Below are 16,485 nucleotides of genomic sequence, written 5' to 3' on the forward strand. Positions count from 1 at the left end.
GAAAAATGTTCCATGCTCCTGGATTGGAAGAATAAATATTGTGAAAATGTCTATGCTACCTAAAGCAATCTACACATTTAATGCAATCCCTATCAAAATACCATCCATTTTTTTCAAAGAAATGGAACAAATAATCCTAAAATTTATATGGAACCAGAAAAGACCTCGAATAGCCAAAGGAATATTGAAGAACAAAGCCAACGTTGGTGGCATCACAATTCCGGACTTCAAGCTCTATTACAAAGCTGTCATCATCAAGACAGCATGGTACTGGCACAAAAACAGACACATAGATCAGTGGAACAGAATAGAGAGCCCAGAAATCGACCCTCAACTCTATGGTCAACTAATCTTCGACAAAGCAGGAAAGAATGTCCAATGGAAAAAAGACAGCCTCTTCAATAAATGGTGCTGGGAAAATTGGACAGCCACATGCAGAAAAATGAAATTGGACCACTTCCTTACACCACACACGAAAATAGACTCCAAATGGATGAAGGACCTCAATGTGAGAAAGGAATCCATCAAAATCCTTGAGGAGAACGCAGGCAGCAACCTCTTCGACCTCAGCCGCAGCAACATCTTCCTAGGAACAACGGCAAAGGCAAGGGAAGCAAGGGCGAAAATGAACTATTGGGATTTCATCAAGATCAAAAGCTTTTGCACAGCAAAGGAAACAGTTAACAAAACCAAAAGACAGCTGACAGAATGGGAGAAGATATTTGCAAACGACATATCAGATAAAGGGCTAGTATCCAAAATCTATAAGGAACTTAGCAAACTCAACACCCAAAGAACAAACAATCCAATCAAGAAATGGGCAGAGGACATGAACAGACATTTCTGCAAAGAAGACATCCAGATGGCCAACAGACACATGAAAAAGTGCTCCACGTCACTCGGCATCAGGGAAATACAAATCAAAACCACAATGAGATATCACCTCCCACCAGTCAGAATGGCTAAAATTAACAAGTCAGGAAATGACAGATGCTGGAGAGGATGTGGAGAAAGGGGAACCCTCCTCCACTGTTGGTGGGAATGCAAGCTGGTCCAACCACTCTGGAAAACAGCATGGAGGTTCCTCAAAATGTTGAAAATAGAACTACCCTATGACCCAGCAATTGCACTACTGGGTATTTACCCTAAAGATACAAACATAGTGATCCAAAGGGGCACGTGTACCCGAATGTTTATAGCAGCAATGTCTACAATAGCCAGACTATGGAAAGAACCTAGATGTCCATCAACAGATGAATGGATCAAGAAGATGTGGTATATATACACAATGGAATACTATGCAGCCATCAAAAGAAATGAAATCTTGCCATTTGCGATGACGTGGATGGAACTAGAGCGTATCATGCTTAGTGAAATAAGTCAATCGGAGAAAGACAACTATCATATGATCTCCCTGATATGAGGACATGGAGAAGCAACATGGGGGGGTAGGGGGATAGGAGAAGAATAAATGAAACAAGATGGGATTGGGAGGGAGACAAACCATAAATGACTCTTAATCTCACAAAACAAACTGGGGGTTGCTGGGGGGAGGTGGGATTGGGAGAGGGGGAGCGGGCTATGGACATTGGGGAGGGGAGGCGAACCATAAGAGACTATGGACTCTGAAAAACAACCTGAGGGTTTTGAAGGGTCAGGGGTGGGAGGTTGGGGGAACAGGTGGTGGGTGATGGGGAGGGCACGTTTTGCATGGAGCACTGGGTGTTGTGCAAAAAGAATGAATACTGTTACGCTGAAAAAATAAATAAAAAGGGAAAAAAAATATACCACTTAATATAAAATTGTTCCTTAGAATAAAAACTAAGCACACATTTGTTTAAGCCCAGTCAGAAAGGCAGTAACCCTCATTTCTCATTATGATTAAAGAACTTCAAGTTGTTGTAGGTCCAAAGGCAAAGAAAGACTTCAAAAGTACCAATTAATAAGTTTCGTGGAAACTCTGAGAATCATCATTTATACCAGGCAACCCAGAAGTCTTAACAAAGACTACTTTTTACCACTTTGGAATGAAACATCTCTCACCATAATGAGGCAACTCTATATTTTCCACTATTTTTTAGAGAAATCCCCCAAGGTAACCTGAGGCTGCCAAGTTTCTTACAGGGATTTTTCAGCCTTTCTTTGACTCTGGAGCTAGATTTCCCACCAATTTGACATAAAGAGGGCAAACTCAGATTTATATCAGTCACATGTGACTCCACAGTATAAGTGACCTTACTGAACAAATTACTATGGCCTCAGTATCTAGACCTCCAAATCCAAATAAAAAACAATGTGTACAAGAATAGGTACTTTTATGCTCAATTTAAATGATTCACTTCACAGCATTTTATTTAACCAACAGACATTTGAGGAGCGACCCCATGTGCTAGGCAATGTAGTTTCAAAAGAGGATTCAAAAATAGTACTTGTCCTCAAGGAGATGTCAATCTAATGGAAGAGGTGGATAGTGAACAATTGATTCGTTCGTTCTAGGTGTGAAAATGAGGATGATAGTGATGTGTGAGAGCGCTGAGGAGGGCGTTCTAGGAGCACAGAGGATGTGCACCAAAATGGATTGGGGTAAGAGACAGGAAATATTTCTCAAGAGAATATTTGGGAGACCTAAACCGCATCTTCATCGACAAACAAGTTAGCCAGGCAAAACAGAAGAGGGAGTAAATAAAAAGGCACAGGGTATAAGAGAACATGATACTCAGTTGCTACATGTAGGTGAGCATAGCTGCAACACAGAGGTGAGGAGGGGAGATACAAAACAGAGAGAATGGTAAGGGTCAGATCATAGGGTACTCAGTATTTCACAGTAAGAAACTCTGGACTTTATCAAGTTCCAGACAAGGGGAAGCCACTGAAGGATTTAAAACAAAGGAGTGACATGAATTAGAGGAAGCTGGACTGTAGAAAGGGAGACCAAATGAGGGGTTGCGTTGAGAATGATAATTGTGGCACAGAAGAGAATAATGGTTATGGGTACAGGCTTGGAAGCCAGACACTCTTGAGTTCTAATCCTGTCTCAACTTCTCTACCATTTACTAGTTGTGTAACCTTATATAAGATCATCGAAGTCTCAGTTTTCTCATATATAAAACTGGGATACAATTACCCTCCTCAGGGAGCCTGGATGGCTCAGTCAGTTACCCGTCCAACTCTTGGTTTCAGCTCAGGTCATGACCTTGGGGTCCTGGAATCGAGCCCCACCTGAGCTCCCTGCTCAGTGTGGAGTCAGCTTGAGGACTCTCTATCTCTGTTCCTCCCTCCACTCTCTCTCTCTCTCTCTCTCTCTAAAATAAATAAATCCTTTTAAAAAATCTACTCTCCTCACAGAGTTTTTATGGATTAAGTTATTTGATGTATATAAAAAGCACATAACCAGCTCTCAATAAATTGTGCTGATACTGATCATCTAAACAACTTGATAGGATGAAGTCTATGGTACAGAAAAGAAAGCTGTGCATTAAAGACATACACCAGAATGTTCTTAGCAGTGGTATTCTTAAGAGCCCAAACTATATACAAGCCAAACAGCCATCAATAGTAGAATACATAAAGTGTGGTATAGTCAAACAATGAACTTTTTTAAAAAAATTTTTTATTTGTTTATTTTCAGCGTAACAGTGTTCATTGTTTTTGCACCACACCCAGTGCTCCATGCAGTACGTGCCCTCCCTATTACCCACCACCTGGTTCCTCAACCTCCCACCCCCGACCCCTTCAAAACCCTCTGGTTGTTTTTCAGAGTCCATAGTCTCTCATGGTTCATCTCCCCTTCCAGTTTCCCTCAACTCCCTCTCCTCTCCATCTCCCCATGTCCTCCTTTTACACAGACATGAGAAGGAATGATCTATTGCTACTCACAACATGGATGAATCTCAAAAACACAATACTGAACAAAATAAAAGAAGCCAGACCTAAAAGAATATATGCATGATTTCATTTTTACAACACAGTTTAAAAAGCTAACTTTTTAAAGTTAGTAAAAAGTTAGGCAAAGCTAACTTGTGGTGATAGGTGTCAGGAAGACATTTGTTACTTTTAATGCGTAGGGTGGGAGTGGTGATTGTTAGGGGATGGAGGGAGGGGCTGGGAAGGGGCACGAAAGGGGCTTCTGGAGTCCTGGTAATATTTATTTTCTTAACCTTCTGGGTATTTACACAGATGTGTTCACTTTGTAAAAATTCTTTGAAATACGCATGTATGATTTACACACTTTCCTGTATTATGTTATGCTAATAAGCAGTGAAGAACTACAGATAGTTATACGTAAATTAATTTCTTAAGAGAATGGTTTTGAAAGAGAGTGAAAGAGAGGGTTATACCTAAGGGAAAGAGACAAGAATTAACTTATAAAATAACAAAATATTGAGAGGACAAAAGTTATAGAACTCTTATCTTATTAGGGATCTTTTTAAAAAAGATTTTATTTATTTATTTGAGAGAGAGAGCATGAGAGAGAGATAGAGCACGCATGAGCAGGGAGGCCAAGGAGGGACTCGATCCCAGGACCCTGGGATCATGACCTGGGTGGAAGCAGGCACTTAACAGACGGAGCCGCCCAGGTGTCCTCGTATTAGGGATCTTAAGATGTTCCCAAAATATCAATTCTGGTTAATTTTCTATTCGAATACTTTCAGTTGCAAGGATTCCTTTTTTTTTTTTTTTTTAAGGATTCCTTTTTTTTTTCTTTAAGATTTTATTTATTTATTTGACAGAGAGGGAAAGATCACAAGTAGGCAGAGAGGCAGGCCGAGGGAGAGGAGGAAGCAGGCTCCCTGCTGAGCAGAGAACCTGATGTGGGGCTCGATCCCAGGACCCTGAGATCATGACCTGAGCCGAAGGCAGAGGCTTAACCCACTGAGCCACCCAGGCACTCCTAAGGATTCCCTTTTAAGAGTCTGTTTTGCTGATCATTTCTTGTGAGTTAAATAAATTAACATTTATTTACTTACTTACTTATTAAATTAACATCTTAAACAGAACTTACGTTTGTGCTTTAAAAAGTATCACATTCCTTCTTGAGCTTAAAAAAAAGTTTCTAGGGGCGCCTGGGTGGCTCAGCGGGTTAAAGCCTCTGCCTTCGGCTCAGATCATGATCCCAGGGTCCTGGGATCGAACCTTGCATGGGGCTCCCTGCTCTGCAGGAGGCCTGCTTCTCCCTCTCCCACTACCCCTGCTTGTGTTCCCTCTCTCACTGTGTCTCTTTCTGTCAAATAAAAACAAACAAACAAACAAAAAAAAAACCTTTAAAAATTCCCCTCCAGATTGGCTGCACAAAGCCTATGTCATGACCCACCATGGCACCAGGCAACCAGGCCACAGCCCACCGTCGCTGCTCCAAACTGCACCTAGGCCTTTGACCAAAGACACATCTTGCTGGTTCATCAAGGCAGCCAGCATCAGGCTGCCACTCCGAGGCAACATGAGTGAGTCCTCCCCTTAGCTCATGGTCCCCTCTGCCACCAGCTTGGGTCAATAAAGAAAAGGTGACATTTCTAAGCTGGACTGGCATGGAGATTGGCTCCACCTCCAATTGGAGGCTTGGGCTTGGAGATTGGGCTTGAACTTACAAGGTTGAGGAACTCTTTCCCCACCTGTTTTGGAGAGGGGAATATGTCACCCACAGAGAGTTAGCACTGGGCTCCAAACCATGGACTTGGAGCTGTGGTTTCAAAGCAAGTCCTGACTCCAGTTTTCCCCTCCTCTTCATATGGCAAAAGTAAAAAGTCTGCCACCACTGTAGTTTGGTGAGGAGTGTGGGGAAACAGGGTCTCTCCTTACTGTTTTAAGTTAAACTGGATCCTCCATTTTGGGAAGGAAGGAAGAAGGAAGGGAGGAACGGAGGAAGGAAGACAGTAAGAATTCAACTAGCTTAATTCTACAAAGGGAAGGTCACACAAAAGACCATGAATCAGAATGGCTCTGGCCTACTCCATAGCAGCACTAGAAGCCAGAAGACAAATGGAGCAATGCCATCAAAATTATGATGGCAAATAACTTCAAGAGTAAAATTCTACACCCAACCAAACTGACAATCAAATGTGAGGTAAATAAAGACATTTTTCAGACATATAATATCTCAAAAAGATTATGTCTTGCATGCCATTTCTCAGAAGAAGCATTCTATCAAAACACAAGGGAAAGCTAGGACAAAGGAAATTGGAGAAACATCACATGAATGAGGCAAATCAAATCCCCAGGATGATGGTGACAGAAATACCAGGGACAGTTATGCATAAGCAGAGAGAGCAACTCATCCATAATGAATAAGTATGACTCAAGAGATAGCATATTGAAGAAGGATTGTCATCACCAAGATGGCTTTTGCTACTGTATTGGCCTTCTAACCTGACAATACTAAGGTAAGTCTTCTCCAAATTCATTTTTGTGCAAGATTTGCTTGGCAGTTTCCTGTTTTCGCTTCTATGCCCTACTTCCTGAATCAGCCCAATGACCCTCATTTTAATCCAAAGAAAAACTCTACTTTGACCTATTTCTCAGAGTTGGAGGTTGGTCACAATGAATTTAGAAGCATAAAATACAGAACAGTTCATTACTTCTGACCATGTTCCTGTTGGATATCCTATAAGAACGTGGACCCTACTACAAACCTTACAAATGCCTTGAATATGATAAGCCCTTTGTTTCCCAGGATTCACTTGCCCAATGACTTCCCCAAAAGGTGCTCTTAGCAACTATCAGGGAAGTTGAAACTAGATTATGATTCCAAAACAACAGCTTTTCTCTTCTAGAAATATTTTATTGAAGAGGGATAATAATGCCATTTTTTACACAGCCAGGTTTATACTTTGCTATTCAGCTTTTATATTAGCCACTTTTAATGTCACTTTACACATAAATATTTAAATGAATATAAATAAAGGAATTAAATATTTGCTTATAAAGATTTTGAAAAGTATTATAAAGGAAATAAAACCTGCTGACAGGACAAGTATGATGGCACCAACAATAGTGAAAAGTTATCAATGCAACTGAAAGTATTTGTAGCAATGTGGGCCCTAGAAGCTCAGCTTCAAGTGGAAAAGAATTTCCTCTCCTGAATGTCTAGATGAATGTGCTAGCTTCTCAAAATTTAACTATGTTTGGTTCATAGAAATTATTTCCATTTATATTAAGTAAGTACTCAGTGATTTTACCAACATGCCAAATTCAAGCATTCCCAATTATTCTCAAATCAACCTTGGATTTTTCTTTTTTGCACCCATAGTATAAAAACACTGAACTTTATCTCACTGAGCTTATATAACATAAAATACTTTTCAGAGTATTTTCCTTGATTCATTGGAGAATTTCTGAGCTCACAGCTACTGAATGTTCTTCACTGTAGTTTGGGGGGTATTGTTTTGTTTTTTAATTACCTTCAATCTTCCCTTATTAATAGAACTTAGAGGCTTCAGTACAAGTTGGTTTGAGCCTTTAAGGACAAAGATTAAGTCCTTAAAGAATAATATTAACCTAATGCTGGTAGACATAGTTCTTCTGCTTGAACCAATAGTCACTCACATAGAAGGACAAACTATTGCAAACTACTAGGTAACTACTAATATATTTTACAAATAGAGTTCATTTAGGCAGAGGGAAATTCCATGTCTTCTAGCTTGCATTCTCTAACTCAAAAAATCCAAACTACAGAGTCTACGGTTGTTAAAGGCTGCTGCCCCTCAACTTTTCTTAATAAATTTAAGTTACTTTGAAGAAAGAATCAACAAAACCAATTCAGATTCATCTCTTTCTCTGTTCCTCACTTCCTATGTTTAGCCAGGCTCCTAGTTTCTCCAATGCCATTCTCTTAATTCTAGGCCCTTTTACAAGCCATTCTTTCTCCACTTCACTTGTCCATTTAATCCTTCAGTTCTCGGCTCAGGCGTCACCTCCCCTGGCCATACCCTGTCATGACATCATGTATTTCCTCTTGTGTAACACTCATCATGCTAAACTATAAGTTCCAAAGGGCTGGGACCATGTCTATCTTATCCACAGCCCTATCCATATCATTCAGGATAGCATCTGCAAAGACTTGTTAAGCTGCACTAAAGTTTTTATCACTAGATTTTAAGCTAAATATTTTTAATTTTCAGTAAATCAGCTTAGGAAATAATTCAAATTTTCTGAAGTAAATACCTAACTTTTAACCTTTCCTTCCTCCTCCATGTTCTCACACTTTCTTTTACTTCTTTTGAAAGTTAACTACTGGTTTCCCTTTGGGCTAGAAGAAAATGTCAGATTCATTGTAGGACTGTTTCAATAATATATTTCAAATTATATGTTTCAAATTATAATATGTTTCAAACAACAATATGTTTCAAATTATAACTATATATCATAATTATCTTAAAATTATAATATTGATAATCATCCATTCAACAAGTATTTTTATGAACCTATCAGATATAATATTAATTACATAATATATGAAGTTATTGGTATCTATTTGCTAATCAGGACATCGTAGCTCTGTACTTGCCCTGTCCTTTAAAAAGATAGTACAGTAGATACTCTCTCTCAATGATGAAAGAACACATCAGCAATGGTCTTTTCTTTAAAATGTTCTAGAGGGAAAATCTGAGAAACAAGAATAGGCAAGAATAACTCTTAAATACATTGTATCTTGGAGAGGCAGGCATAAATACACTTAACAACAATAAAAGAATTTAAACAAGTATTTTGACAGTCTCCTCACCTTAGAGTTTGCATTATCCCAAATGGCTAGACCAAAGTAGTCCTCTTCCAAAAGATTGAGGTGCTCACACACTCGTTTAAGCAAATCTTGCCCCTTTGCATGTTTCTGCAAAGACAAACATATTCTGAGGTTTCCTCTTATTCTTGTGTTTATCATCAAATAAAATAAAATGTCACTTCCCAATTTCCTCTTTTATCCTTGGTTACCACCACTTTTCAGATGGTTTATACCGTAGAAGTAGAACAATACGGGTTATAAAAATCCTGTTTCTTAATTTGTCATCTTAAATATGCAACACAATTATAGTGGCTTGGAAATAGTGCTAGAATTCAAGGCAAAATTTTACCTTCCCTTCATCAACCAGTTCCGGCCTCCATCTTAAACATCACAATCTTTATTTTTGGTGCAATATTTCCAGAAGCTTGCTATGGGCTGCTGTCAACATGACCACCTAAATTCAATGACTCTAATGTCAACACTGACAGTTAATTGTGACTATGGAAATCATTCAGATGTTCTCAGACCAAATGTCCCAAGAGAATGAGCTATGTCTCAGCTCCTTGCTGAAAAACGCACGAAGTCTAGATACCCTACAGACATTACCACTTGCGGTGGCTTCTTTAGTTGTGCTATGAATCATTTTCTTAAGGTTTCTTTACCTAGAAAATAAAACCACTGCCAAATTTGGGTACTAATATTCCTACTTAGCGTAACTTAGAGGCTAAAATAGTACAGTCAAAAGTCCTGGCTCCTCCATTTACAACCTAGATCAATTCTATTAATAATTCTGAATATTAGCTTTCTTACATGTAAAACTGTAAGACTATTTATATCTATCCTACCTAATGGAATTGTTGAAAAAAAATCAAACATGCTAATGACCTCTGAGAAATATATTTTTTAAAATACTTCAAAAAAGTTAGAAATCATTTTTGACACACACACATCCTCTCCATGAGCAGAGTTATTTTTAATGACTGTTAATAATTCATATAGCTATTAATTCATTTTCAGACTTAACTCATCTATTGTAATCATTTTCTTCATTTTTTTCTCTCTTATGTTTTCACTCCAAATGACAGCATTGATCTGGGAAGTCTTCATGTACAGGTCCCTACTTCCTTATTTATAATTCCAAAATCCAGAAGCTCTAAAAAGTAAAATTTTAGGCTTTTCGGGTGGGAGGGCAGATTCAAAAATTCATTTGAAGGCAAATTCTGACCTGAACTGTTACGAGGCTATTTATGATCTTTATGTACCTGTCTTAGAATGAATCCTGGTACTGCCACACACCCTGCTGGGTGTGTTATGAAATATGCAGCCAAAGTATTTACTGCCTTTCTAAAACCAAAGTATTTTGAATTCTGAAACATATCTGCCCCCAAATGTTTCAGGTATAAAGAACCCAGATCTGGACATTGGTCCAAATGGGAAGTATGTGTGAAATAGCTTTTCCCATCTCTCAACTAGCTAGTGGAGAGAAGCAGAAAGAACAGACCACAGGTCCTTGGTTAACAGGATAGCAGCTATTTTCAAAGTGTAATACTGTATTTTTCTTGATTTCTTTTTTAAAACTTGGAGAGGGAATATCTATTGATAGATATAGGGTGATATTTTAGACTATTACTGCTTTGATAGATTTGCATTTGCATATGAATAATTCAATTCATGATTAATTACCTAAAATACAAATATATGTGAATTATATATGTTTTATCAATAAAGGCTATTATTAGTAATAATCACATTGCTTAATATCAAGCATATCATAACTGATAATTACTGCTCCAGTTAAAAAAAATGATTAGTAGATTGTTAGGGATTTTAACTTGTCTTGGAAGAGCAAAAAATAACCAAGTAACACATTTTTATTCAATCCTGACTCGATCACTTATTTTTTCAGAAAATAAAGTATTCTAAAAAATGGCATTACTTGACTTAAATTTTTCATATCCTATTTCATAGTGCTAAAGAAATGGATTGAATAAACCAGGGCTTATCACAGTTTAGATCTGGGACAACAGAAATGACCACCCAGTAACTTTTTCACAAATATAATTATGAGGATAGCTAGACTTAATATCAGAGATTAAGGCTACCTGGGAAATCTAGTCATGGTAGGTCACTCTATAAATAATAACCAATTGTTTTTAAACAAAATTGTTTTGGATTATAAAAGTAACACATGCTTGATTCACAAGTTTTGGCAGATCCAGACAAAACTTTGGCAGTTATAGACAAAACTGGAGAAGAAAGTAAGACTCAGTAATAATTGTTCCAGACCTCCACTTACAGAAAATCCCTATTAACATTTCAGTCCCTGGAAATAGTCACTAGAACTACTTACTCAACCCTACGTGAAAGAATTTGTAAGAATTATGACTATGGAAATTAAAATGCACTCACCTCCACAACACATTCATAAACTGTGTCATCCAACAAAGAAACCTTGCAATGCATGTTTCTGTGTCTTCTGGTGGATTTCTGGGAAGCTTTTAATTCTCTTTCTGCTTTTAACTCAGGACTTTCTTCTTTTACTTCTATTTTAGAGCACTCTTCAAGGTCTCCTCCTTCCTTAGTTTCAAAGTCTGGATCTTCTCTGTGTTCTTCCTGAGCGGGCTGCATATCCATGACATCAAGTCAGTAATAAAGACATTTCATAAAATATGCTGTATACATTTTAATAACTATAATAATGCTACCAATGAATGTGGTGAATTAGAAAAACTGTTAAAACAAATATAAGTGATACTAAGACTAAATAAAGTATCTATAAAAGATATTATGAGGGGCACCTGAGTGGCCCAGTCATTAAGTGGCTGCCTTAGGCTCAGGTCATGATCCCAGAGTCCTGGGATGGAGCCCCACATCTGGCTCCCTGCTCAGAGGGAAGCCTGCTTCTCCCTCACCCACTCTCGCTGCTTCTGTTCCCTTTCTCACTATATCTCTGTCAAACAAATAAATAAAATCTTAAAAAAAAAAAAAAGATATTATGATCTCCTAAAAGATCTATACACTATGGTATCCTCAAAACTTCTCAGGTAGGGGCACCTGGGTGGCTCAGTGGGTTAAAGCCTCTGCCTTCGGCTCAGGTCATGATCCCAGGGTCCTGGGATCGAGCCCCGCATCGGGCTCTCTGCTCCGCGGGGAGCCTGCTTCCTCCTCTCTCTCTGCCTGCCTCTCTGCCTACTTGTGATTTCTCTCTGTCAAATAAATAAAAAAAAAAGTTAAAAAAAAAAACTTCTCAGGTAGAATCCTATCTTTCAAATCAACAAATGAAGTTTTCAGGCAAACTACAGGACACCAATATATGGCTCTCAGCATTATATATTCTTCCTGACTATGCCATTATATATATTTTAAAGATTTTATTTATTTTTCAGAGAGAGAAAAAGCACAAGCATGGAAAACAGAAGGTGGAGAGAGAAGCTCCCACTAAGCAAGGAGCCCCTTGCAGGACTCGATCCCAAGACCCTGGATGGTGACCTGAGCTGAAGGCAGACACCTAACTGACTGAGCCACTCAGGCATCCCGCCCCTATATATTATTAAAGTTTATCAAAACCTTACCATCTCTGCCTATGCTCCTACAATTTTAGCAAGGTAGCTTTATGAAGTACAAAATGAGATGCGATTTATCACATATTCTAAATCTTATGAATGGCTAAGAGTCTTAGGACCAATTTTAGAGCGTAAAACAACATATAAAATAGGCTAACAAATGTAACTACCAGTTAACTCCTTTCTACCTTTTATCAATCATGCCCAATGGGAAGAAGATTCTAAGAAGCAAGAGGCATTGAAATCTGGGTTTCCTAAGGTTATCATGAAGTCATCCCAAAGTTTTACAGGTAAGTGAAACAACATTTTGACACATACTTTACTTCCAACATAATAAAACTGCTGAAATATTCTTAACTAAACCTTTTTAATTCTTTTCTTTCAGAATGTAAGGTTGACATAAAGGAAAAAGGACTTAATTATTTAGCTCCTGAATTAGATATTGGAGGTGGTCTAAAAGGCTTCTTCCCATCCTTTGTGACCCTTTTAAATGTGACCTCTTCAAAGAGTCCTTCAACTGGCTATCTGACCTATCACATCCCCACTCTGCTATTCATGTCAGTACCCTGTTTATTGCTTTCTTACAATTTCTTATAATAAATAATTATTTTGTATTTACTAATTTTTTGTCTCTTCCATTAGACTATAAAATGTCATCAAGAGTAGGGATTATGATTGTTTTATAACAACAACAACAACACTATATAACAATTAAAATGGATCAGTTACTATTTTAAAAGCATTATTTATATGAACTCACTTTATCCTCCTTATATCCTACCTCAAACTAATATAACACTGCATGTTAACTACATTGGAATTAAAAAATTTTTTAAAGAAATTAAGTTTATGATATGAAAAGAGTAAAAACAACCCAATTGCAAAAAAAAAAATAGGTGAAGGGGATCAAGAATATTTATCACGATGAGCACTGAGTAATGTATAGAATTGTCAGCTCACTATATTATACATCAGAAACTGATATAACACTGTATGTTAACGATACTGGAATTAAAATAAAAAAAACAGAAAAGAAAAGAAAAGAGAGAAAGAAACTGAAGCCCGAGAAGTTAAAGTAACTCATCCAGCATCATTCAATTAATAAGTTGCATACTAGTCTGCCTCCAGAATTCATGATCTTAAACATCTTTGTCATATTGTACCAACTATATCCAGCTTAGGGTCTGGCATACATAGTAGGTTTTCAATAAATATGTGTTGAATGGGGGCGCCTGGGTGGCTCAGTGGTTTAAGCCACTGCCTTCGGCTCAGGTCATGATCTCAGGGTCCTGGGATCGAGTCCCGCATCGGGCTTGCTGCTCGGCAGGGAGCCTGCATCCTCTCACTCTCTCTGCCTGCCTCTCTGCCTACTTGTGATCTCTCTCTGTCAAATAAATAAATAAAATCTTTAAGAAAAAAATATGTGTTGAATGAATAAATGAACATTAAAAACTGACATGGCTTCTGAAAAATCCAAGGTACCGGACATAAAGACTGGTACAGTCCTATGAGGCAAACTTACTTTTAAAAAACCTGGATAGAAAAGGACCACTCGAGTGAAACTCTATCACACATATAGAAATATGGTTAAACAAATAAACCCTTACCTACAAGGTTCTGATCCACAAGGTTTTGATTATAATTACTGGCTCCTAAAAAGCCCAAAATAGTTTTCTCCTTTAAAGAGTATCTCTTTGGGGCGCCTGGGTGGCTCAATGGTTTAAGCCGCTGCCTTCGGCTCGAGTCATGATCTTGGGGTACTGGGATTGAGTCCCGCATTGGGTCTCTGCTCAGCAGGGAGCCTGCTTCCCTCTCACTCTCTCTGCCTGCCTCTCTGCCTACTTGTGATCTCTGTCAAATAAATAAATAAAATCTTTTAAAAAAAAATAAAATAAAATAAAGAGTATCTCTTTGGGGTGCCTGGGTGGCTCAGTGGGTTAAGCCTCTGCCTTTGGCTCGGGTCATGATCTCAGGGTCCGGGGATGGAGCCCCACATAGGGCTATTTGCTTAGCAGGAAGCGTGCTTCCACCCCTCTCTCTCTCTGCCTGCCTCTCTGCCTACTTGTGATCTCTGTTTGTCAAGTAAATAAATAAAATCTTTAAAAAAAAAAATAAATAGTATCTCCTTGAGATTTATTAACAGTACTATTTTCTTTCTCTTTATATATAAATACCTGCATACAATCTATCACAATTCTGATTTAATAAAGTTTCAATGAATGAAACTTCAGTTAAATCTAAAGTTAACTTTGTCCACCATCTGTTTCAGCTTCAGTACAAATGTTATGATCTTTAGATAAAACAGATGAACCCTGATTCAAATGCTAACTAAAACAAAATATGGATTTTTTCCCTACATAAAGCAGAGGAGAAAAAAGGCAGTTAAAAACTTCCTCAAAGTACAAGCCTTCCTGAAAGATAATGTAATTTAACTCTTTTGGTATTTCTAAAATTAAATTAAATTAATGATATTAAAATACATAAGGTTTCTTTGCCTTTACTGTTCATGTTAAGTAGTAATAACTAACATTTAATGAGTGGCAGGCAATGTCTTGAAAGCCTTCCATGTTTACCTTTTTAATCCTCTAATAGCCAAAGGAGGTGAATTTTATTCTCATTGCACAGTGGAGGAAACTGATAAAGCAAAAGTGTCACTCGCTTTTCTAGATCGATTTCATAGCTTGCAGGTTTATTTATTGATTTTTAAAGATTGTATTTATTTATTTGGCAGAGAGAGAGAGCACACAAGTAGGCAAAGTGGCAGGTAGAGGGAGAGGGAGAAGCGGGCTCCCTGCTAAGCAGAGAACCCAATGCCCAATCCCAAGACTCTGGGATTATGACCTGAACCAAAGACAGACACTTAACTGAGTAAGACACCCAGGCACCCCATATATACATGTTTACTATTGCGCTATACCGTAAATCTTCTTTTCAACTTTGTGTCACAAATAGCAGTAGGTAACTACAACTTTATCTTAAATTTTACTGTTAGCACTTTTTATATACAAGTAGTATTTCTAGAAATACATGTAATATTTTTAGAAAAATCTAATTAAACTGTGTAGCCCAAACCTGAAACCTATACCAAAAACATATAGGATTTATATTTTTAACAATACAAATAAGCATGCTCACATGCTTCAAAAATAAAAACCCCTTTAAAATAGCTTTTAATTCGTTTTAAGGCAAAAAACAAATGGGATTCCTAGAAAATAGTTTCAGTTATACTACTAATACTTTCGAATATTTTTTTGGACAGATAAATTCACAACCCATGTTTAGTACATGCTATATATGTACTTGTTAAATTTTAATGTGCATCAAATTACCCAGCAATCCTTGTTAAAATACAGATTCTGATTCAGCAAGTCTGGAGTAGAGCCCAAGATTCTGCATTTCCAACAAGCTCCAATGCTGCTGACCTAATGATCACTCTTTAATAGCAAAGCATAACTGTGACACAATTAAGGCCCCAAGCTACTGTATATTACAGTAGTAGGTGATATATCAAAGGTGATATAAAGAGCTAGCCTTCCTTTTCTATACTAACACTCTGGTAATATGATCTGGTTGGAGAAAACAATAAAAATAAGGCAGGCATGGCTCAAACCTAGCATATACCTCTGGATAGCTTGAATCTACTACATAGCTTTTTTGAGGACTTTCATAAAAGGACCACATTTGCAGATAAACTGTCCCACTCCTAAGAATTCCAACAAAATGAACTTTAAACCACCTCACCTTTTCCCACCTCTCATTAAAAATCTTGGACTTGCAGAATGGCTAAAATGAACAAGTCAGGAAACGACAGGTGTTGGTGAGGATGCACAGAAAAGGGAACCCTCCTACACTGTTGGTGGGAATGCAAGCTGGTGCAGCCACTCTGGAAAACAGCATGGAGGTTCCTCAAAAAGTTGAAAACAGAGTTACCCTATGACCCAGAAATCATACTACTGGGTATTTACACTAAAGATACAAATGTAGTGATCCGAAGGGGCATGTGCACACAAATGTTTATAGCAGCAATGTACACAAAAGCCAAACTATGGAAAGAACCTAGACGTCCATCAACAGATGAGTGGATAAAGAAGATGTGGCATACAGATATACAATGGAATACTATGCAGCAATCAAAAGAAATGAAATCTTGCCATTTGCAATGACGTGGGTGGAACTAGATGGTATTATGCTAAGCAAAGTAAGTCAGTC

The 16,485-nt window shown here is 37.9% G+C and overlaps 1 protein-coding gene across 12 annotated transcripts in view; it reads right to left on the reverse strand.

Annotated features, from left to right (window-relative positions):
- Positions 1–16,485, reverse strand: part of EPB41 (erythrocyte membrane protein band 4.1) — a 201,629-nt gene that overhangs the window by 92,226 nt on the left and 92,918 nt on the right. For all 12 annotated transcript variants that reach the window (XM_046018062.1, XM_046018013.1, XM_046018094.1 and 9 more), the window contains 2 exons: positions 11,123–11,335; positions 8,717–8,821 (listed from right to left, as the gene is read on the reverse strand). In XM_046018062.1, the coding sequence (XP_045874018.1) occupies positions 8,717–8,821; positions 11,123–11,176 (159 nt within the window). In that variant the 5' untranslated portion in view covers positions 11,177–11,335. The remainder of the gene's footprint in view (positions 1–8,716; positions 8,822–11,122; positions 11,336–16,485) is intronic.

Source organism: Meles meles, chromosome 1, assembly GCF_922984935.1.
Source record: "Meles meles chromosome 1, mMelMel3.1 paternal haplotype, whole genome shotgun sequence".
In the NCBI taxonomy this organism is placed as follows: domain Eukaryota; kingdom Metazoa; phylum Chordata; class Mammalia; order Carnivora; family Mustelidae; genus Meles; species Meles meles.